The following is a 24,317-nucleotide window of genomic DNA, read 5'->3' on the forward strand; positions in this document are numbered from 1 at the left end:
TACCCTTGCACAGGGCAGACAGAGAAAAGCTACTCCTGGAACCTCACTGGTCCTCCTGCCCAGCAAAAATAGAAAGGTCTAACATCTTTAACCTGATTTTTGTTAGTTCGTTTAGGAATGAAGACATTTAAATCCAGTTACTACATGGAAGTTAATGCTCTTCCAATAACTGAAACATCCTCAGAGGTTGTTTTCCTGGGAAATTGAATACACACTGAGAATGCTACTTGTTAAAACCAAAAGGTAAAAAGTAGCAACAGCTTTAGGGAGAGTCCATACACTTTGTATGAAATAGAAATGTGTATTACATTGTATCAGTCTTTCCCATGATGCTATATACATAGATAGTTATTCTTTGGTTTATCTTTTCTGTTAGTACATGCCCTCCAGACACACAAAGTAAGTTTTTGTATATAAGAGTATTAAATTAAACAGTCTCACCCTGCTCTCCCTTTAACCTCTCAAAGGAATACTGCCACTTCCACTAAAGGCTCCTTTTTTATTTTAGTTAGTTCTGTTATTTGAGACAAGGGCTCATAATGTAGCCAAGGTTAGCCTCAAGTTCATGGCAATCTTCCTGTCTCAGCTCTTCCCAATTGCCAGAATTATAGACATAAGCTACCATACCTGGATAACTAATAGTTCCTTTGTTCTTTTTAATTTTTACAATTACAATTATCTGTGTATGTGTACGCATACATGGGCATGTGTATGCTACAGTACATGTGAGGTCAGAGAACGACTTGTGGGAGGGGTTCTCTCCTTCCGTGCGGATTCCATGTGGTTCTTGGGAATCAAACTCAGGTTGTCAGTCTTGGCAACAGTGTCTTTCCCTGCTGAGTCGTGCGACCAACCCAGCCCTCGACCTTTTCTTCTTTAAATCAGCATCTCCAAGTGATGTCCCATCCCTACCCTTACCTACACTGGATCAGAAGGGGCTCTGGGAGTAAAGAGTCTAAGAGGCAAATGTACAACATCAAAATGGCTCAGACTTTAAGTGTAAAATTAACTGGACCAGCAGAAGCAGGTGGATCTCTGTGAGTTCCAAGCCAGCCTGGTCTACAGAGGGAGTTCCAGGACAGCCAAGACTACACAAAGAAACCCAGTTTTGAAAATAAATAAATAAACTAAATGGACCAAATGAGCCCTTGAAGGAATCCCTTAAGCCGTCATAGATAATGCTGAGTGTCCATTTGACAAGACCTAGAATGACCTAGAAGACAAAGCTCTGGGTATGTTAATTTGTCAGCTCAGCTTCTGCAAATTTGAGCAGTATCACACTATGGGCTGGAGTTCTGGAATGAATAAAAAGGAGAAATCACCCAGGTGGTGGTGGTGCCCACCTTTAATCCCAGCATTAGGGAGGTGGAAATGAAGTGATAGGTATGGCTAGGTGGAGAGGGGAAATTTTACAGAAATCTACCAGTTTCCAAGCTAATTAAAATATGCTTAAAAAAGAGTTTGAACAGAAATACCCCCTCTGAATGGACAATGAGGGTATCATCAGGCATGGGATACACTCTATAAGTTATTGGTTAAGGAGGCCTCAGAGACACATAGAACAACACAGGTCATTGCTATCACTCTTGGTTGTCTACCACAAATAGATTATAAGACCCGATTACTAAAGACACCACTCTCTTTGGATGCAGGGCATAAAGAAATCAACCTTGAACTTATCAGGAACTTGTTCCCTAAAGACTAGTTCACATTGTATCAGAAGGCACTATGCAGGTGCTGGGGGAGAAAAGACACCAAAGGTTTTTAACTGGACCCTGCATGCTATCCAATACCAACCACCCTAGCAAGCTACAGCTACTGGTGCAGTAGTGGCATGATGGTTATGGGGCAACTAGCCACTTCATGGGAAACTCTGAGCTAGAACTAGCCACCTAAGTTCCTAAGGTAGCAGCAGAGATGCCAGTAAGGAGGCCAGTGATAACAGCAGTGACATTATGGTTCCTTCTTTCAGGTAGAGCCAATGGTACCTTATGAAGGAATGGACAGAGGGTGTAAGAGAGCAAACACCAAAGGGGACATCAAGGTTTTAAGATAATGAAGTTTCCACTAACTTAAATAGGAAGGTGTTTGGTTCTTGGGAATGCAACTTGGGATGTAAGACTAGGAATTTAGTTTAGGACATACAGAATATAAAATGTCTATCTTATTTCCAGAGAAATACTGATTATACTAATTAATTTGTTATGTGCATTTGCTTTAGGAGTTCTTCAGGTTTGTTTTGAGACAGAGTCTTACTGAGTAGTCTAGGCTGGCTTTGAGCTCATTTTATAGCCCAGGCTGATTTCAAACTCCCTGTCACCCTCTTGCCTTTAGCCCCTTGAGTGCTAGGACTATAGCATGTACCACCATGCCAGGCTCTCACTCGGAAATACCGAGCAAACAGTTTAGAGTTGTCGAGGAAGGCCCATCAGAGAATACTTAAAGCCATGAGACCAGTCAAGATGAATGAGAGTAAGGAGAAAAGATAAGAAAACCAAGGACAGGGCTGGAGAGATGGCTCAGAGGTTAAGAGCATTGCCTGCTCTACCAAAGGTCCTGAGTTCAATTCCCAGCAACCACATGGTGGCTTGCAACCATCTGTAATAAGGTCTGGTGCCTTCTTCTGGCCTGCAGGCATAGACACAGACAGAATATTGTATACATAATAAATAAATAAATAAATATTAAAAAAAAAAGAAAACCAAGGACAGAAGTTTTAGAGATGGTTATGAGCACTGGTTGCTCTTCTAGAGAAGACCTGAATTCAATTCCCAGCACCCACATGGCACTCACAACTGCCTGCAACTCTACTCCCAGGAGATCTGACACCCTCACAAGATATATATGAAGGAAAATGCCAATGCATATTGAATAAATAAATATAAAGTAATTTTTAAAAAAAGAAGAAAGAAAACCAAGGACTGAGTCCTTAGGTACTCCAACAGTTCAGCAAGTGACTGGCAGAAGTTTGTGAGGAGAAACAAGCAATGAGGTGGAGAGAAAGAGAAGAGAGGGTTAATGTAGAAACCATACTGGAGCCGGGCGGCGGTGGCGATGGTGGCACACACCTTTAATCCCAGCACTGGGGAGGCAGAGCTAGATGGATCTCTGTGAGTTCAAGGCCAGCCTGGTCTACAAAGTGAATTCTAGGACTGACCCCATAGCTACTGAGAAACCCTGTCTCAATAAGGAAGGAAGGAAGGAAGGAAGGAAGGAAGGAAGGAAGGAAGGAAGGAAGGAAAACCATATTAGAAAAGAATTTGAGCAGTGTCCCTGCCATATCCCTGTAATTCCAACCTTTGGGAGTCTAATGGAGGAATATAATGAGTTTGAGGCCAATTTAGCCTCTTAGTGAGACTGCCTGAAAAAAAAAACTGTGAGGAAAAAGACTTACAAAGTACCATACAGGAAAAATCTAAATGGAGGGGTAGCTAACTCAATTTCCATTGTCTCCCTTCTTGCTCTCTGGATCCTCCCATATGACAAATGTTCTGGCACAGGGTATAGGAAGAGCACTATTATGCCTGAAAGAAGATCAGGCTGAGGGAAGGAAAAATCGTCACAGAAGACCCACAAAGGGATAATGCACACATAGGGCTTGGAACATTGAACAGAACATGAGAAGAAAATACTAGTCAAATGGAATGAGATGTGTACACGTGGGACGCTGTCGATGCTTCTGTGTACAAGTGCAGGGCACAAGGATAAAGCCAAGGAGGACCAGGATGAAGTGGCATGAATGGTCTTGTCTAGAGAACAAGGAGTTTGAACTTTATCCTATAGGCCATTATAAACCACTATGAATCACTACAGGATAGTAAACAAGAGAGCAGGACAATCAGGTTCTTCAAAGAGACTGTTCTGATAAACATAAATTCAACTGTTGAGTAGAAAGGGGAAGATGGGAAGACAGGTATGGAGGCTGCTGCAGGGTCAAAGCAAAAAAGGTAATCTTTATCTAAGGCAACAGAAGCTAGACTAGAGGAAACCAGAATTCATGATAGCTGGTGAGTCACAATTGGATGCAAAGACCAAGAGGAACATAGGAATACAGGTGAATCCCTAGTTTCTAGCTTAGAAAATGGATATTCAACACAATGCCCATCAAAATCCCAGCAAAATTCTTCAAAGACCTCAAAGAATGGTACTCAGTTTCATTTGGAAAAGCAAAAAACCCAGGATAGCCAAAACAATCCTGTGCAATAATTCTGGAGGCACCACAATCCCTGACTTCAAACTCTACTACAGAGCTACAGTACTGAAAACAGCCTGGTATTGGCATAAGAACAGACAGGAGGACCAATGGAACCAAATAGAAGACCCAGATATCAATCCATATATCTTCGAACACCTGATCTTTGATAAAGAAGCAAAAAATATCAAATGGAAAAAAGAAAGCATATTTAACAAGTGGTGCTGGTATAACTGGATATCAACATGTAGAAAAATGAAAATAGACCCATATCTATCACCATGCATAAAACTCAAGTCCAAATGAATCAAAGAATTCATCATAAAGCCAACTAGACTGAACCTCATAGAAGAGATAGTGGGAAGTACACTTGAATGCATTGGCACAGGAGACCACTTCCTAAATATAACCCCAGCAGCACAGACACTGAGAGAAACAATTAGTAATTGGGACCTTCTGAAACTGAAAAGCTTCTGTAAAGCAAAGGACATGGTCAACAAGACAAAATGACAGCCTACAGAATGGGAAAAGATCTTCACTAACCCCACATCAGATAGAGGTCAGAACTCCAAAATATACAAAGAACTCAAGAAATTGGTCCTCAAAAGAACAAATAATCCAATTTTTAAAATGGAGTACAGACCTAAACAGAGAACTCTCAATAGAGGAATCTAAAATGGCTGAAAGACACTTAAGGAAATGTTCAACATCCTTAGTCATCAGAGAAATGCAAATTAAAACAACTCTGAGAATCTATCTTACATCTGGAAGAATGGCCAAAATCAAAAACACTGATGACAGCTTATACTGGAAAGGTTATGGAGTAAAGGAAACACTTCTGCACTGCTGATGGGAATGCAAGCTGGTACAACCCCTTTGGATGTCAATGTGGCAATTTCTCAGAAAATTAAGAAACAACCTTCCTCAAGGCCCAGTAATACCACTTTTGGGTATATATCCAAAAGATGCTCCATCGTGCCACAAGGACATGTCTCAACTTTGTCTCATCTTTGTTTGTCATAGCCAGAACCTGGAAACAATCTAAATGCCCCTCAACCAAAGAATGGATTAGGAAAATGTGGTACAGTTACACAATGGAGTACTACACAGCAAAAAAATATAACGACAGCTTGAATTTTGCAGGAAAATTGATGGAGCTAGAAAACATAATTTTGAGTGAGGTAACCCAGACACAGAAAGACAATTATCACATGTACTCACTCATAGGTGGTTTTTAAACATAAAGCAAAAAAAGCTAGTCTACAAACCACAATCCCAGAGAATTTAGACAACAATGTGGACACTAAGAGAGACTTACATAGATATCTACATGGGAAGTAGAAAGTAGAAAAAGACAAGATCTCCTGAGTAAATTGGGAGCATGGGGATCCTGGGGGAGAATTGCAGTGGGAAAGGGAGAGGCAGGGAAGGGAGCAGAGCTCAATAAATATCAATAAAAAATGTATAAAAAAAGAAAACTGATTGATAATGGCTCAATTTGCCAAGATAAGGGATACAACAAAAGAAATGGGTTTGGAGAAGTAGATAATTCATGTGGAACATGCATGGGATGGGATTATACTTGTGAGAAATCCATGTGGAAATATCAAGGATGCAGAAAAAAACATAAGAGCTTTTTGGTGATGTTGAGACTGGCCTCCCTGTGAGACTACCCAGACGGAAGGAGAATGGCAAATAAGACCATGGGGATACAACCCTGGGTAGCAAATAAAAAAGGGGGGAGCTATGCAAAGAAAATGAGAAGAACACTGTGGATGTATGTAACAGAATAACAATTTTCAGGTTGCGAGTCTCCCCAAGTCTTCCCAGTGCCTTTGACATAAACTCAAGCTTAGGAAGAGCAGCAGTGGGTATCTTCATTATATAAGTAATGCTCTAGAATGAGGCTGGAACCAGACTATGCTATGGCTACATTTAGGATGCCTAGTCAGGTCAATGTTAACGATCACCCCCAAACTTCATAGCTAACATTTTACACCGAGGAGAGTATTTAAATGTTCTGAGAGACTCAGAATACGGCCACGGGAGCCATTGGTATGCTGGGTATCCTTGAGTAAAATCTAAAGAGAGAACTGCAAAATCTCTATCTCTGTTAAGGGCCCCCACCCAGGGAAAGCCAACTTTGTGCAGCTGCCCAGGTTTTGGTGTCCAGGGCTGATTTCTAGCCAGAGGTTGCCAGCTGCAGAGGGCGGGGCTCTATTTTGGGCTGCCTGCTGTCCCTGAGCCTGGCCGAGTCTGGTTTGAGCAGCATGCAGCCCCAGTGACTCACACACCCATGCAAACCGCCTGTGGCTCAGTGGCATAGCCTCAGAAAACCAACCACAGGCCAGCTCCCTCCTCACCCCATTACACTGGAATAAATAAATAAAGATCCTGCCAGCAGCCACACAGGCTGATAGCAACCAGATGGAGAGAGAAAGGCATGGACAGGGCCAGGGAAAGGAACTCCCTCCAGCAGAACAGCCTGCAAGGGGCTGCGCCAGCCCGATCACTTTAACATAGTCATAGTGCCATGTACAACAGTCTCCAATTCCTTGGCTTTTCTTCCACTCCTAGAGGCCTCTCAGCCTCTAGTCTTGGGTAATGGTGTACTTGGGGGATCTTAGCCTATCTAAGGATTACCCAACAAACACCATACCCAACCCTGAACTATCAACATTACTGGGTGAGTTCCAAGACGTCAAAAAGATATTTAACCATTGGATGAGGGTTACTTCCCCATATTTGATCTTTTTGTTTAATTCTTCTCTTCAGAAACTCTGATTTAGTCAGGTACACACCTTTAGCCCCAGTACTCAGGAGGCAGAAGCAGGTAGATCTCTGTGAGTTCCAAGTCAGCCTGAGCCACACAGCAAATTTTCCCTTTAGTTGGGTCATTAGCGATATTGGTGTTCATAGGTTCTCGGAAAGTGAAAATTTAGAGGTTGATTTCTCATTGTTGTATTTCTCTGTTTGATTGTGTTTGTTTTGTTTTTTGAGACAGTGTCTCTATTTAGCCCTGTCTGGCCTGCAACGAGCCATGGAGACCTCTCTTGAACTCAGAGATCTGCCTACTTCTGCCTCCTAAGTGCTGCGGTTAAAGGTGTGTACCTGGCTAAATAAGGGTTTATGAAGGGAAGAATTAAGCAAAAGATCAAATATAGGGAAGTAACCCCCATCCAGTGGTTAAATAATCTTCTCTAGCTTCAGTATCCCAGAACTCTCTCTGCCCTCCCGCCCCTGTCCTCTATGAATCTAAGGCCTTTTGCCTAGCAGTATTTCCAATGGGAATAGAAGTGGCCCCAGGCCCTGACCGCATGGCCGTTGACACTAGCCTGGCCTTCTTGCCTGTTCATCCCAAACTGTCTCCTGGGTTTGTTTATTTTCTATTGAATGTTGTTTATTTTGTTGGCACATCCTTTCAGTCCAGTCTCGGGTGACCTCCTGACCCTTTTATGTCCTGTTTATAGGACCCTGGGTAAGCACAGTAACTGAAAAGATGCTATAGCTCCACAGCCCAGTATCAAACCTTCCCATTCTAGCAGCTATACAGGACACTCTGAAGATAGAACAGGCACCCCAGAGGTCACAAAAATTCTCATCACCCAAGTGGTCATGGTTCCCTTGACTGGTGTGTACAGCCAGTTAGACTAGTGAGATACATAAAACAGGGATGGATGGGGACGGCCTTAAGCATACAGACTTCAGCCCCTTAACTGCTGGGGCTCATTTCCTTATCTTCAAAATAGAAAATCTGAGACTGGTGAGGTGGCCCAGAGAGCAAAAGAGGTTGCCACCAAACCTGATGACCTCGACCCTCAGAACCCACACGGTGGAAGGAGAGAAATGGTTCCTACAAATCCTCTGACACCCCCCCCCACACACACACACTTTTTTTTCTATGTAAGCTGCTTGGTACTCATTCTAGCTCAGGGCAGCCTAAAACTCATGGTAATCTTCCTGCCTCAGCCTCCTTATGACTAGGATTTTACAGGCTTGAGCCATACACATGACTTGGATGTTGTGTTTTGGAACCAGCTACTTCAATAAATTCTCTCTGGTCTCCTGGGATCTGAGTGGATCACAGTCAAGTCTCACAGAATTAAAAACATAAAAGGAAAAAATCTGGGAGACGGGAGACTATAGCCTCCTGGTTTTGTTTTTTGTTTGTTTGTTTGTTTGTTTCAAGACAGGGTTTCTCTGTGTATTCCTGACTTTCCCGGAACTCACTCTGTAGACCAGACTGGCCTTGAACTCAGAGACCCACCTGCCTCTCCTTCCCCAGTGTTGGGATTAACACCACCACCCAGGGCCTTCTGTTTTTCAAAAGTGTGATGTTTAAGAATAGTATTTATTTGTTTGTTTGTTTGTTAATTGTGTGTGTGTGTGTGTGTGTGTGTGTGTGTGTGTAGGTCAGAGGATAGTTTGCAGGAGTTGGTTCTCTCCTACCCTGAGGGTCCTACTTTGAATGTAGGTTATCAGGTTTACAACCGCATCAAGTGCTTTCTTTACTCACTGAGCCATCTCTCTGACCCTTCATTATTTATTATTTTATATTTTATTTTTTTTTAACAGCAGGTTCTCACTATGTAGCTAGGACTAACCTTAAACCCACAATGCAGCCCAGGCTTGCCTCTAACTCATGGTCCTACCTTAGCTTCCCAAGGACTGGGATTTCAGCTTTGTGGTACCTAACCAGAGCAACTTTTATTTTTACACACACACACACACACCAACACCCTATGGGCACCTGATTCTACATGCTTTCTCTTACCATTCTACAGGGCTTTCTCTCCCATGACAGCATGAAAAAGATGAGCCTTCAATTTTACAAATGAGATGGTAGTGGTTCTGAGGGAAGTAATTTGTTCCAGACTATAAAATAAACCTTGAGAATCACAGACTTCCTCAAATACAACTCTAATAAGCAACACTGCATCCTTGAGACACATTGCCACAATTTTCACAAGATCCCTTTGGTACAAATGAATTAAAATATTCAAAAAACATAGTAAGACTCTACTACTAGCCACTACCATCCATGTGAAGGATATAGAAATGCATTCATCCAGTCCTTGATCTCAGAAATGTTCACAGGTCAGTGCAGAGGAAAGCTACAGTCTTGCAGACAACATATAAACAGTAAGTGGCAGCAGAAACAGAATTTTTGCAGCATTTTAGTAGCAGGGGAGGATTATGCTTACAAGGAAGGTCTAGAAAAGCCTCCCAAGAAACTGAAACTAATGCTTAAAAAGATAAATAGAACCAGGCAGTGGTGGCGCACACCTTTAATCCCAACCCAGGGGAGGCAGAGGCAGGTGGATCTCTGTGAGTTCGAGGCCAGCCTGTTCTACAGAGCTAGTTCCAGGACAGCTAAAGCTACACAGAGAAACCCTGTCTCAAACAACCAAAAGAAAGAGCAGGGTAGATAAGGAGAAGGTACTATGCATTCCCAACAAAGGGAGAATGTATGCAAAGACACAGGCAAGCGAAAATAGCATTTGGGAAAAGTCAAAGTCATTCCATATAGCTGGCACAGAAAGCACATAGAATGTGTAGAAGCTAAGCTGAAAAAGTATGAGGCAGGGGAATTAGCTTTGTACAGTTTCACTAAGTAACTGAGGGAAGGAATTAGCATGTCACCCTTAGACTACATTAACCTCTTTTCAAGTTCAAATTAATAGAGAGAAAAAGTCACTGAGAGAAAGGTGGCCTTGAGAATCGCTTACAAGTTCTGGTTTAATAATCTTTTTCCCCAACAAAAACTAACACCTGGGGCCAGCAAGATGGTTCACTGGGTAAAAAGCATTTGCCAAGTCAGGCAGTGGTGGCACACGCCTTTAATCCCAGCACTTGGAAGGTAGAGACAGATGGATCTCTGTGAGTTCTAGGACAACCTGGTCTACAGAGTGAGTTCCAGAACAGTCAAGGCCAAGAAACCCTGTCTCAAAAACAAACAAACAAACAAAAGCACTTGTCACACAATCCCAGGAAACATGTGTCCCCACTTATGTACACCATTCACACATACACATAGTAATAAATAAAATACATAAACCGGCAGTGGTGACACATGTCTTTAATCCCAGCATTTGGGAGGCAGAGACAGGCGCATGTCTGTGAGTTTGAGGCCAGCCTGGCCTACAAAGTGAGTTTCAGGACAGGCTCCAAAGCTACAGAGAAACCCTGTCTTGAAAAACAAACAAGCCGGGCGGTGGTGGCGCATGCCTTTAATCCCAGCACTCGGGAGGCAGAGGCAGGCGGATCTCTATGAGTTCGAGGCCAGCCTGGTCTACAAGAGCTAGTTCCAGGACAGGCTCCAAAGCCACAGAGAAACCCTGTCTCGAAAAACAAACAAAAAAAAACCCCAGAAAAACAAACAAACAAACAAGTAAATAAAACAGGCGTGACTCCTCCTCCTGCAGAGTATGAGTGCTCCAGTAAAAGGATGGAGAACCCACATCACACTTTTTTCTCTGAGCGTTAAGACTCTGGGTGTGAGAGCTCAGTCATGGTTCAGAGGAAGACCTGAAAGTTCTCAACCAAGAACACTTGCTTTATGCCTCTCCCTGTGGAAAATGCTAACTTTCCCCTTCAGGAAAGGTATGAGACATAGACTTTGCCAATGAAAAGTTGATAATTAGTTTAAATGGCAAAACATAAAAATGAACAATCCATATATAATATTATAAAAGCATTGTCTGCTTTCAGCATAAAGTAACAACGTGGGTAACTGATACGTATAAATTTAAAATGGAGCAACAATACCAAGGTACTACCCACATAACCAACAAGTTCCAGAAGACTCGAGAAGGGAAAGACCAATATTGACTGGTATTATCAAAGGTCACTATTATTAATACTCCCACTGTTTGGCATTCAGTGAATATTTCTTTTGGCTAAGCTCAATCCTTAGAAGGGAAACCTAGGCAGAAGCTTCTGACAGGCCACAATTATCTACTCCCCATTCATTCCTGTGCCAGTCCCCTTGTATAAACACTGTGATTTTCCACAGCCTGGTGTGCCCACAAGACAGTCCCCAAATGGTAGCCCTGGGCTTTTTACACCTTCCTCTATCACTGGATGCTAAAGAGACCAGACAACGAATAAATGACCACCCTTCTACACAATTCAGATCTCAACAACAGAAGTTAATACTGGCCAACCCACCTTCCCAACATTAAAGAATTTTAAATGACATATCACATGCCATCTTAACAGTGATGTTGAGGAGGAAAAGCCCACTTTTGCCTTTTCACTTCTGTCCCCACCTTCTCTACACACATCTCAAGCTTCATCAAACTTTCCACAGGCAACTTTTTCAGGCAAAGGGCTTTCCAACCACACAAGCCACGTAACGCCCAAAATGCAGGTTGCCACCCAGGCACTCTGCCCAAACTTGAAGAATAAGAAGAAGAGGAGGAGGAGGAGGAGGAGGAGGAGGAGGAGGAGGAGGAGGTGGAGGAGGAGGAGGAGCAAATACCTTACCTCTACCATAAACTGTTCCAAGAAAGAATGTTCTTCAAATGGCTCTGTCTTCAATCGACCTGTAATTAAGAAGAGATAAAGAAAACATGAGCCTAAGGGTGGGTTTCATAACTATCAGATGATAGGGAAGAGAACCCAGGACTTCTAGGAAAAGAAGCCAGAGACCTGACACCCACAGAGCCCTAGGTCAGAGAGAGAAAAGGTTGAGAGTATGAGGACAGACAGAAGGAGAAACTGGGGTGACTAGTAACAACAGTTCAGCAGGAGCGTTTGCTCTAGATTTTCCTGCCGCAATGACAAAGGCTGTGTAGAGCTTTTATTCTGAAACTGGAGCTATAGTGGTTCCTTGGCTCTGGAGCTCACATTGTGCTAACACAATGTTGAAGAGCTATTGGCCCTTTCTGAAGTCTTTTCTCCCCACTGTCTAGGACATGTCTGGACCTGGCTATGGCTTCTGCTGGCTACATGGGCCTCAGCCAGGTACCTGAGGCAGGTAGAAGGGACATCCAGTATTAAGTCCCCAGCTGCTACAGTTCCTAGCACCTATCCTTGGAGAGAAATTTTTTTTGTTGTTTTTGTTTTGTTTTGAGACAGGGTCTAATGAAGCCCAGGCTAACTCTGAACTTACTGTGTAGCCAAGGAAACTCCTACCTCCTGCTCCTACCTCAAGTGCTGGGACCATCTGTGCATACACCAGCACTCCCATTTATGCAGTTCTAAGGATCAATCCCAGCAGCTGGCATATGCTAAGCAAGCACCCCACCAATTGATCAACACCCTAGCTCCAGAAGTATTTTTAATGCAAATTATACTCCCCTTTTCTAAGACCCTTAGACTACTACTTCCCACCCATTCCTCCAATGCCCTCTTACTTCGGCTCAGCACAGCCCCACTCTCCTGGTAGCCCTGGATCTCTAGGTCCTTCATCCGAAGCAATGCTGCTAGCTCCCTCCCGTGACACTGCAAAGCCAGGCTCACACCCATCAGAGGACGAATCAAATGCTGAGAGACCTTTGATGAAGAAGAAGTATCAACTAGTCAACAATTGCTTGTAAAGTACTCCCAAATGCTGCACTAGTTACTAGAAGAAAAATACTCAGGAATAGACATTTTCACAGAAACTTACAAATTCATAGACAAGCAATTCATTTACATGAACATAATACAAATACAATAGTTAAACTTACATATTAAAGAAACTTAGGGATTTTTTTTGTGGCCCAGATATGGAATGGGAAGAATAAACCAAGAATAGGAATAGACAGAAAATTTACAGTTTGAATTTAAAGAAAAAGATATATGGGCTGGAGAGATCATTCAGTGCTTAAGAAGACATGGGTTCAAAAACAAAAAAAAGAAGATATGGGTTCTATTTCCAGCACCCATTTGACAGCTCACAACTCTGCAACTCCAGATCAGGGGATCGTATGCTTTCTATCGGCTTCCACAGGCCCTGCGTGCACACGATACACAGACATACATGAAGGCAAAACACTCATGCACGTACAAAATAAAAGTCTTAAATAAACAAATGAGCCAGGTGGTGATGGCAGCGCACACCTTTAATCCCAGCACTCAGGAGGCAAAGGCGGGTGGATCTCTGTGAGTTCAAGGCCAGCCTGGTCTACAAGAGCTAGTTCCAGGACAAGCCCCAAGGCTACAGAGAGACCCTGTCTCGAAAGACCAAAAAAAAAAAAAAAAAAAAAAAAAAAAAAAAAAAAAAAAAGAAAGAAAGAAAAGGATGTAATTGAGAAGAGGGACAGGCTGACTTAATTCTTTAAGAAGATAAGAGCAGAAGATTCAAGGCATCCTCAAGAAAGGGGTGTGGTTAAGACAGCACACCAACAGGAGGGAAAACCAACAGAAAGTGGAAAACAGTGAAATCTGATCTAGATAAGAGCCATTTCAGGGCTGGTAAGAGGCCAGAGTTTCAACCTATCACCACATACAGCAGAATTTAAAGTTACTGTTCAAAAAAAAAAAAAAAGCAAGCCAGTTACCAGCCCACTTCACAGAGTGCAGTTACACATACAATAACGTATGGTCACACAGAAGCACTTAAGTCACCTAAGCAAGGTGTCCACTAGCCTATGGCTAGAGGAAGCCATCAGCTTCTTTTGCTTCCACCAAGGGCATGAACTAAAGGAGACACTGAGCAAAAGAGATGCCCTAGATCAGAGGGTCAGCAAGCTTTTCTCGGCAAAGGCCAGATAGTCAATATTTTCAGCTTTGTGGCCCGCGGAGTCTCTGCTGCAACTACTCAACTTTGCTGTTGCGGCACGCGCAAGTAGCCACAGACAATATGTAAACAAATGAGGTGGCTGTGCTCCAATATAACTCTACAAAAGTAGGCAGCTTAGCCTACTGACCATGGTATGCTCACCCCTGAATAGATCTAAAAAGGGAACATTTTAGACAAGGTTCCCCAACATGGGCTTGAAATACGAAGCAGGTATACAAGCATCCCATCTGAGGCACCAGGCAGACTCACCTGGGTTAGAACCCCAAGAAATGATTCCCCAGATGCCTATGTTTTTGCTTCCCATTAAGTCTAGAGAAAACTAAAAGTGCAGCTTGTGTCCCTATGTTTCTCTTAAAGATGAGTCAAAAGAGAAAAAGGGCTGGATGTGGAAGTATGGGTAGGCAGATAAGAGCGGTAGATTCGTAGGTATCTGGCACAGGGTAGAAGGCCAGAGTCAAGTCCAGCTATAGACAGTTTTTATTTTTATTTTATTTTTTTTGTCACTGGCACATCCCAACCTGGTTCTGTTGCCCATCCTAAGTCCTCAGGAAGGACTTAGGCCTCCAAAAAGTACCGCTCAGAACTCCTGGCTTTAAGCCATATCCTGGGCCTGTGAAAGTGCTCAGCAAGCTGCCAAGCTTGATGACCAGAACTCAGTCTCCCAGACCCATATGGTAGAAGGAGAGCTCATTCCTGCAAGCTGCCCTCTGACCTCCACATGTACACTGCAGCACTCGTGCAGACACATGATGATTAACTCAAAAAAGTAATTAAAAAAAAATAAGATGGCCTAGGCTCAACTCTGTGTCCTAGGAATTATTTTGATAAGTTTGGTCCTGCTCAAGGTAGATTAGAAAAACAGGCAAATAATTGTATGAAAGCCAATAGAGGTTTGGTGGATTGAACTGAAAATAATTATCATTGCTAACCAAGCAGCCACAGTGGCCCTTTGGTGGCACCCCTCAAATAAGAGAAATTCCTAATGTTAATAACCAATCTCTCACTATGGTGAACTGGGAAGCACCACCTTCGAGATGCTAAATGTAACAACATGAAGAGTGGCAAGGAATAGTTTTTAACCACTGCCATGTTTTTTAAATAGAATATCATGGTCTCAGGCAACTGAAATGATCTATTACATCTATATAGAAAAAGAAAAAAAGTATTTTTTAATCGGGAAATATTTCAACTTCCCAAATAATTTCACACCACTCTGAATTCCTGAGCTATAATGAATTTCAAAGTTAGAGGAACATTAAAATGATTTTTCTTGGGCCTGAGAGGGTTTCTGTGTTTTTAAACTTAGATGAATGCTGATTGGAAGTCCCCAAAATATGTATTAATGGCCATAAAAAGATTGGTATCAAAATAAAAAATAAAGTAAAAGACAAGCAACAATGTAAAAAGCTCAGTATACCTCCAAAGGCATAACATGAAAAACCATGCAGTACTTCAGGTAAGGGATATTCCCTTTCATTCATGGAAAGCAAAATATGAAGATGTGCTTACAAGCCTCTGCATGTGAAGAGCTCCATGACAGGCCAGCAGTGGTTGGTACAATAGAAGTTACCATTCTTCCCCAGAGAGGGAAACACTGTAAACCCACCCCCTAAAGTCTTCTGATTTCCTAATGAATGTTTGTGAGTCCTAGGCAGGAGGCAGCTGACCCCAGATGAGCTGTACCAGAGAGCAAAGTGAACTATCAGCAGGCTGGAGAACCAGGAAACAGATCCTAGTCCTGGTTCTGCCAGCATCTCATATGACCTCAGCTCTCACTGTCCTTAGCCTATGGTAATGCTGCACATGTCCTCTGTTTAATCATCATATATATACACAACAATAGTAATGTTGTAACTACCGTTTGATAGATGGAAAAATTGAGTCATAAAAATTCTAGTTCTAATCCAAGGTAATATGTGTAACCTAAAGGTAGTGGGATTGATTGTAAATTTGTCTTCTGGTTCTGAAGCTTGTGTTCTTCCTACTACTAAGAAACTCTGGACCCCTAGGAATTATTTAAAAAAAAAAAAACTGGTGACAAATCTGAAAGTGAAAATACAGAAGATCAAGAATTATATTAGGGCCGGGCGGTGGTGGCGCACGCCTTTAATCCCAGCACTCGGGAGGCAGAGGCAGGCGGATCTCTGGGAGTTCGAGGCCAGCCTGGTCTACAAGAGCTAGTTCCAGGACAGGAACCAAAAGCTACGGAGAAACCCTGTCTCGAAAAATCAAAAAAAAAAAAAAAAAAAAAAGAATTATATTAGATGCATACCTGTAATCTCAGCAATGGGAGGCTGGAGCAGGAAAATCACAAGTTTGAGGACAGTCTAAGTCATATTTTGAAGCTTAGTCTCAAACACAAACACAGGGGCTGGAGAGATGGCTCAGAAGCTAAGAGCACTGGTTGCTGCTCTTGCAGAGGACCTATGTTCAGTCCCCAAAACCCATATAGTGCCTCACAGCTGTCTGTAACTCCAATTCCAGGAAATGAGATGCCATCTCTGACCTCTTTGGACACCAGCATGCACATGGTGCACAGACGTACATGCAGGCAACACTCATACATATAAAATAAATAAATATAATAAAAGAATTAAAACAGACAGAAAAGGTAGGGGAAAGTTGTATTAGATACTAGAAGTAACAGACAATAGGAAAAAGGGAGCAGTAAATTTTGTCACAAGGGGAAATAGAGGCAGAATCATGAAGCAGAGACCCAAAGCCTTTTGTATTCTACAATTATGACAGAGAATTAAGAACTATTAAGTCCCTTAGATTTAATTCACATGTGATGGCTCGCACCTGAAATCTCAGCATCTGGGAAACAGGAGAGGCAGAAGTAGTTCACACTTGAGCTGGGCTACACAGCAACATCCCATCAAGGAAGAAGAAAATATGCCCAAGAATGTGCCTCAGCTTAGAGTGTCTTGAATGCATGAAGCCCTGGGTTCAATCCCCAGCACACAGAGAACCAGGCAGCACACCTGGAATCCCAGTGCTGAGGAGGTAAAGGCAGGAGAGAGGTTGAAGGGTCCTTGACTACACTGTGATTTTGAGGATAGCCTGGGCTACATAAGACAGAGAGAGAGAGAGAGAGAGAGAGAGAGAGAGAGAGAGAGAATAAACAGAAAGCTGCTATCAGCAATCAGTAATTGCTTTAGAAGGAATAAATAAATAAGAGAGTAGACAGCACGTTTGTTTGTTTGTTTGTTTGTTAAACTGTATACCTTTAAATGCTGCATGAAATGTTTGTCTTTGGCATGAATTACCCATTCAAAAAAAAAAGTAAATGAAAACTATTGCAAGAATGAGTAACAGGCAAAACTTCCAACCGCATGACCTCACAGACACACACCCGTCTGAAATAGTAGCCGCCTACATCCCTGATAGTGTCTACCAGCTCTAGCTTCTTCCCTGCAAAGTTCTCTGAGCCTGGGGGTTTCCCTGGGATAACAGGCTTCTTTGTTCCATGATAAGGACTTTATCTGAACTAAAATATACTTGTTAACCATTGTTCTAAGCCAATGTCTCCCTGTGGCCAACCAAAATTCATTCTCCTCTACACACTGCAGCTTCTGTCCCATGACAGACAGTTCCTCAGCTGGAAAGCTGCACTAAAAGAGTTACCTCAGCCTTCAGTTTTTTCCTCTATCTTTTTATCATTACTCAAGTGTTTATTGCACACACACACACACACACACACACGCACACACACACACACACACACCGCTGAAGCTCCTGGTCCATGTTAAACAAATGCTCTAACACTGAGCTAGCTATACCCCTGACTTTTTGAAAGAAGAAATTTTTGAAAGAAGAAATTACTAGAGTTCACCAAACTCCAGGACAGATGCCTCCCAACTTACAACAGTCTGAATTTGTAGGACTATATAATACACGAAGAGACTATCGCTAAGGATTCTCAAAGGTCTCAAATGGTTGGATGCCAGAAGCATCATTGAGGAAACAGTGCCCCCTGGTGTCACCTGGAAAAAATCAGGGGCTCTGAATGACTATGAAATTCTGTATATAAAGTAGGATGGAAGCGCTCACAAGAAACTCAATTAAAGTCAACAAATGTGAGGGCTAACTACAGGACAGGACCTGTGGATGGGCCTTAGCAGTTTCCTCAGAACGTCAGTCACAACGGTGCACACCTGCAGCCATTGCTACTTGGGAGACTGAGGTGGTCCTGCCCCAAGGAGTTGGAGGCCAGCCTTGGGTAACGTCAGAGAACATCTTTAGCTGGGGTGTAGCTCACTGGTAGAGTGTGAGCCACAAGTGTGAGGTCCTGGGCTTGATCCCCAATACCACAAACAAACCAGTGATAAATGAGTAGTTCTAGCACTCAAGGTCTCTCGAGACGTTCTTTGCTGGCCAGAGAGATGGCTCAGAGGTTCAAGGCACTTGCTGCTCTTCCAAAGGACACCAAGTTTGGTTCCCCACAACCACTGTAACTCGGGTCCAGGAGATCTTCTGGTCTCTCAAGCACATAAACCCACTCATAGAAATACACATAATTAAAAATAAAAAAAAACTTTAAAAATAAAGACGTTCCCCAGGCTGTGGTGGCACATGCTGTTAATCCCAGCACTTGGGAGGCAGAGGCAGGCAGAACTCTGTGAGTTCAAGGCCAGTCTGATCTATAGAGCTAGTTCCAGGACAGCTAGGGTTGTTGTGCAGAGAAACCTGTCTCAGAAAACAAAAAAGAAAAAAAAAAGTTCTTTGTCCCATCTCTCTCTTTTTTGTTTTTGTTATTATTGCTGCTGTTTTTATTGTTGTTTTTTGTTTTGTTTTTCAAGACAGGGTTCTCTGTGTAGCCCTAGCTGTTTTGGAACTCACTCTATAGACCAGGCTGGCCTCAGACTCAGAGATCCACCTGCCTTTGCCTCCCGAGTACTGGGATGAAAGGCGTGCGCCACCACCACCTGACTCCATCTGCATTCATTTATTGGTGCCAAACTTTCACATCACCTATAGGAAACTTCATGTGGATTATATCTTGAAGTGGGAAGTAGAAAATGAAGGTTTTGTAGATTGCTCTGCTAGACAACCTGCACCCTCCACCACCCACAGAACATGCTGATCACTGAGTTCTACTGAATACAGCAAGCACTATTTATTGGTTCTAAAAATTCTCAATACCCATGTGGAAGCTCACAGTTATCTGCAACTCCATTTCCAGGAAGTCTGATGACCTCTTCTGGCCCCTGCAGGTATCAGACACACATGTGATGCATAGACAGATATACAGGCCAAACACATACCCATAAAATAAAGTTTTTAAAAGGCCACAATGGCCGGATGGTGGTGGTGCACGCCTTTAATCCCAGCACTTGTGAGGCAGAGGCAGACGGATCTCTGTGAGTTTGAGGCCAGCCTGGTCTACAAGAGCTAGTTCCAGGACAGGCTCCAAAGCTACAGAGAAATCCTGTCTTGAAAAAAATAAAGAAAAAACAAAACAAACAAAAAAATGAAATAAAAAGGCCACAATGAACATTTGTGAAGAAATCTCTGAGTGTTTCTGTGTGGGCAAGGAGAGTGAGAGAGTTGGTTCTTGTTCTGTGATACTGGGTCTTCCTGTGAAGCTCTGGCCGGCCTAGAACTCAGTAGCCCAAGCAGGCCTCAAACTCAGGGTGTTCTTCTTGCCTCTGCCTTCAGAGTACTGGGATTAAAGGCATATACCATTCTACCTGGCCAGACATGTACTTTGATCACTCTTAAGTAAGTATATAGGAATCGAATAGCCGGATTAGGTAGGGTATGCTCAATTTAAGAACAAAAGTTGGGGGGCAGGAGAGATAGCTCAGATCAGTCAGTAAAGTGCTCGTCATACAATTATAAAGACCTTCTGGAGCTTGTAGCTCCAGAACCCACATAAAACATGGTGAGCAATTCCAGGCCAGCCTGGTCTACAGAGCGAGTTCCAGGACAGGCTGGTCTACAGAGAGAGTTTCAGGCCAGCCTGGTCTACAGAGAGAGTTCCAGGACAGCCTGGTCTACAGAGAGAGTTCCAGGATAGGCTCCAAAGCTACACAGAGAAACTGTCTCAAGGGGAGAAAAGAGACTCCTCAGCTCCTTCTCCAGCACCACATCTGCCTGCACGCTGCCATGTCCCACCATAATGATAATGGACTAAACCTCTGAACCGTATGTGAGTCATCCCAGTTAAATGTTTTCCTTTGTAACAGTTGCTGTGGTCATGGTGTCTCTTCACAGCAACAGAAACCCTAAGACATTGCCTGTGTTATTTTACATTCCCATACAGCAAATAGTTGGAAGAAATTCAAGGCTTACAGTTTAAGTTTTATAGACTATTTCAAATCCTCAAAGAGATGAAGATGGGATTCAAACCAGATAAACTAAATCCAGTTCAAAGTCAGATTTTTTTTCTTTTCTTTCTCTCCCTTCCTTCTTTTTTTTTTTCTTTTTCTTTTTGGTTTTCTATGTACCTGTCCTGACTGTCCAGGATGGCCTCAAACTCACAAAGACCTGCCTGCCTCTGCCTCCTGAGTGCTGGGAATAAAGGCATTCACCAAGCCCAGCAGTTGGTCAGTTTTTGAGACAGAGTATCATGTAGCCCATGCTACACTTAAATTCACTATGTAGCTGAGGATGGCCTTAAACTTACAGTCCTCTATAGTGGTATAGTATTTGTATTTTAACAAATAAAACTAGCCTGAAGGTCAGAAGGCAAAGCAGTCATACTAGTCAGCCATACAGGCCCTTAATCCCAGGACTCTGGTGACAGAGGCAGATGGATCTCTGTGAGTTCAAGGCTACCCTGGGCTACACAAGATTGATCCAGAAACGCCCCTTGGGTCTGAGCATTGGTAGAGGTAGAAGGTCTCTCTAGTGGCTGGCTGCTTTGCTCTTCTGAGCCTCAGGTTTTTATTATTCGTGCTATGCTTCTCCTGCCTCTAGCTCCCTAGTGCTATATTTACAGACATATGCAATCATGCCCAGATTTAAAAATTTGTTCTTTTGTTGTTGTTGTTGTTGTTGAGTTTGTTTTTTGAAACAGGATCTCTCTATTATGTAGCTCTGGCTGTCCTGGAACATGCTACATAGATCAGGCTGGGATTAAAGGCATATGCCACCACACCTGGCTGAAACTCTATCTTTGAGACAGGGTTTCTCTGTAGCTTTGGAGCCTGTCCTGAAACTAGCTCTTGTAGACCAGGCTGGCCTCGAACTCACAGTGCCTCCCAAGTGCTGGGATTAAAGACATGCACCACCACCGCCCAGCATGAAAACTTGTTCTTAAATTTACTAGTTCTTTTTACTAGTTCTTAAATTTACTTGTTCTTAAATTTACTAATAAAATTTCTTGGGGCAGTAAAGCTACAAGCAAGAGAAAGGCATGATCCTCCCGGTCTGTGAAAAAGGGCTTTGAGGTTGACTGGATTAATGCAGAGTTCGATTTCCAGCTCAGTCATGAATAAGCTGGATGGCTTTGGGCTTTCAATCTTGGTTTCCTGTTCTGAAAAAAATGGAAATAATAATATCTATCTTGTAAGAAAAGCATAAGGAAAAAAGGAGGAAAAAAAGCTCAGGGAAGTGTCACACCGCACTCTGTTAGCCAAGTGGTCTTGCTGAATCACAGCTTGGAACTATTAAAGCCTCTGCTTTAAGCCAGGTATGGTGAATCCCAAGCTTTGGAAGCTGAGGCAGGAGGATTGCTTCAAGCTCAAGGCAAGCCTGGATTATACAGTGATTTCGGGCAGCTAAGGTTGCATAATGAGACTCTCAAAAGAAAAAAAAAATCAAGAAAAGTGGGCATGGTATCAGGCAGGGACGGGTAGATCTCTGTGGGATCCAGACCAGCCAGGGTTACAGTGAGACCCTATCTCAAAAAAAAATAAAATAAAATAAAATAAAAAATAATAAAAAATAAAATAAAATCAAGAAAAACTCTCAATTGGTAGAGTGCTGGCCCAGCACAAAGCCCTGGCTCGACCCCTCAGTACTGCATAATCTGAGCATGGTGGTGTACTTCTAACACACAGGTGAAAGAATGACGTCATCCTAGAATAGCCTAGCATACATGAGACCCTGTCATTAAAATAATAATATTGGATGAAGTCACCAAATAAAATGTGAAGATCCAAACCCTGCTCCTTTTGCAAGGCAAGACTATACCAGTCAAAAATCCCCATAGCCTCTGGTCTAGTCAGGGAGATTTTTTTCCCCTTATTAGAAAAGCATTTCAGCTGGGCAGTGGTGGTAGAGTCTTCAATCCCAGCACTCAGAAGGCAGAGACAGATCTCTGTGAGTTCAAGGCCAGCCTGGTCCACAGAGCGAGTTCCAAGACAGCCAAGGCTACAAAGAGAAACCATGTCTTGAAAAAAGAAAAGAAAAAAGAAAAAAAAATAATCCCAGGAACTATCAGGGCACCCAGATCTTTATCTGAAGTGGCTGGGATCCCCATCTGCACCCATATCTAAATTGCACTTACCTGTGAAGAACTAGCTGCAGTACAGTGGAAATGCCAGTTGAAGGGGAGACCAGACAGCTCACTTCGCACCCGGAGAATCAGGGTCTCTGCTACTCGATCACAGGAGAAAGCAGCTTTGCTGGGGTGAGCGGCGTCCTGCTGAGCAGAATCTTTAAACAGTGGGAGAAGCAGTTCTTCCAGATGATGGAGGAAAGCAGACGGGGGAGCAGTTAGGCGCTTGTTCAGCTCCTAGAGAGATAGAGGGAGGGCGGTAAAGAAACTCCTTAAAGGCAAGAGCAAAGGGGAATTCAGGAAGACAACGGGCAGGAGAGGAAGGAGAAGCAAAGGGGAAGAACTGCCGCAGAATGAAGACAAGAAAAAGAGTCGCAAAGATCACCTAGCTTGCTCCACGGTTCTGTCCTGGGCAAGATCAACTTACTGAATTTACTATAGTAAATACATCATGTAATATAGATGAGAATATGTATTATTGTTCATGCAAAATGAACCTCTCGCCCCCCCCCCAAATGTTTCAGATTTCTGAATTTCTTGGATTTTGGAATCTATGCATAAATTTTTATTAGTTACACAACTCTGACACCAAAATCCAAAATCTGAAATCTAAAACTTTTTGAGTGCTTGAGTACAGAGGATGTGAAAAGCTCATATTTAAGAGCATTTCAGATTTTTGCATCTTTAGGATAGAGATGTTCAGTCTATAATTGCCTCAAACCAATCCAGCCTTCCTTGCCAATGTATAGACAGATAGTTTGACGGATGTTAATGTCCTCTGGCCAGCACACCACACCACAGTGATCCTTCTCTTCACACTTCTATCTTACCTTGGCTCGCTGGCTGACCACCAAAGCATCCACCTGTTCATGCCACACCTGTTGAAGATCCGAAATCAGCAAGGCATAACCCTGCTTGGTGATAAACGCCTTGGCCAAGAGTGAGTTCTCACCGAGTTGTAGCCATGCCCATGGCTGCATCAACAGGCCTTGCTCTAGTTCTTCCATCTGCAGGAAAGTCCTAATTTAGCACAGGGCTCCAGGATATTCAGCCCCCGAGAGGACCACTCACGATTCCATGGCAACTGGAATCGTGTGAAAACCCTCCCCAGGAAAACAGACATAAAAGCACAACTCTTGCTTTACATGGCCAGCTTAACTACCCCTTCACACCTGACCTAAAATTAGTTTAGAATCTGGGGCTGGAGAGATGGCACAGAGGTTAAGAACACTGATCGCTTTTCCAGAGGATTAGGGTTGAATTTCCAGCACCCACATGGCAGTTCACAACCATCTGTAACTCCAGTTCCAGGGGATCTGAGGCCCTCTTCTGGCCTCCTCAGGTACTGCACATCTAGTATCTATGCATGCAGGAGAAAAACACTCACACACAGAAAATAAAAACAAGCCTGGCGGTGGTGGCGCACGCCTTTAATCCCAGCACTCGGGAGGCAGAGGCAGGCGGATCTCTGTGAGTTCGAGACCAGCCTGGTCTGCAGAGCTAGTTCCAGGACAGGCTCCAAAGCCACAGAGAAACCCTGTCTCTAAAAACAAAAACTTTTTTAAAGATCAGAATATTGATGGCTGGTGGTGTACACACCTTTAATCCCAGCACTCGGCCAGCCTGGTCTACAGAGCGAGTTCCAGGACAGCCAAGACTGCACAGAAAAACCCTGTCTCAAAAAACCAAATTAAAAAAAAATCGGATTGGGGGCTGGAGAGATGGCTCAGAGGTTAAGAGCATTGCCTGCTCTTCCAAAGGTCCCGAGTTCAATTCCCAGCAACCACATGGTGGCTCACAACCGTCTGTAATGAGGTCTGATGCCCTTTTCTGGCCTGCAGGCATACACACAGACAGAATATTGTAATAAATAAATATTTTTTTTAAAAATCGGATTATTTCTTACGTTAAGTTCCTAAAGAACAGAAAACATGTATTTACCAGGT

The 24,317-nt window shown here is 43.1% G+C and overlaps 1 protein-coding gene across 3 annotated transcripts in view; it reads right to left on the bottom strand.

The window, feature by feature from the left end:
* Nhej1 (non-homologous end joining factor 1) overlaps positions 1 to 24,317 on the bottom strand; it is a 93,771-nt gene that overhangs the window by 65,781 nt on the left and 3,673 nt on the right. For 2 of the 3 annotated variants that reach the window (XM_041650479.1, XM_041650478.1), the window contains exons 2-5: positions 23,202 to 23,378; positions 22,381 to 22,608; positions 12,553 to 12,691; positions 11,681 to 11,739 (exon numbers count right to left, since the gene is read on the bottom strand). In XM_041650479.1, the coding sequence (XP_041506413.1) occupies positions 11,681 to 11,739; positions 12,553 to 12,691; positions 22,381 to 22,608; positions 23,202 to 23,378 (603 nt within the window). The remainder of the gene's footprint in view (positions 1 to 11,680; positions 11,740 to 12,552; positions 12,692 to 22,380; positions 22,609 to 23,201; positions 23,379 to 24,317) is intronic. The other variant, XM_041650480.1, reaches the window with a different exon arrangement.

The sequence above is a fragment of the Microtus oregoni genome, unplaced genomic scaffold (assembly GCF_018167655.1).
Source record: "Microtus oregoni isolate MIOR12 unplaced genomic scaffold, Mior012 000004F_ref0000308, whole genome shotgun sequence".
Classification (NCBI taxonomy): domain Eukaryota; kingdom Metazoa; phylum Chordata; class Mammalia; order Rodentia; family Cricetidae; genus Microtus; species Microtus oregoni.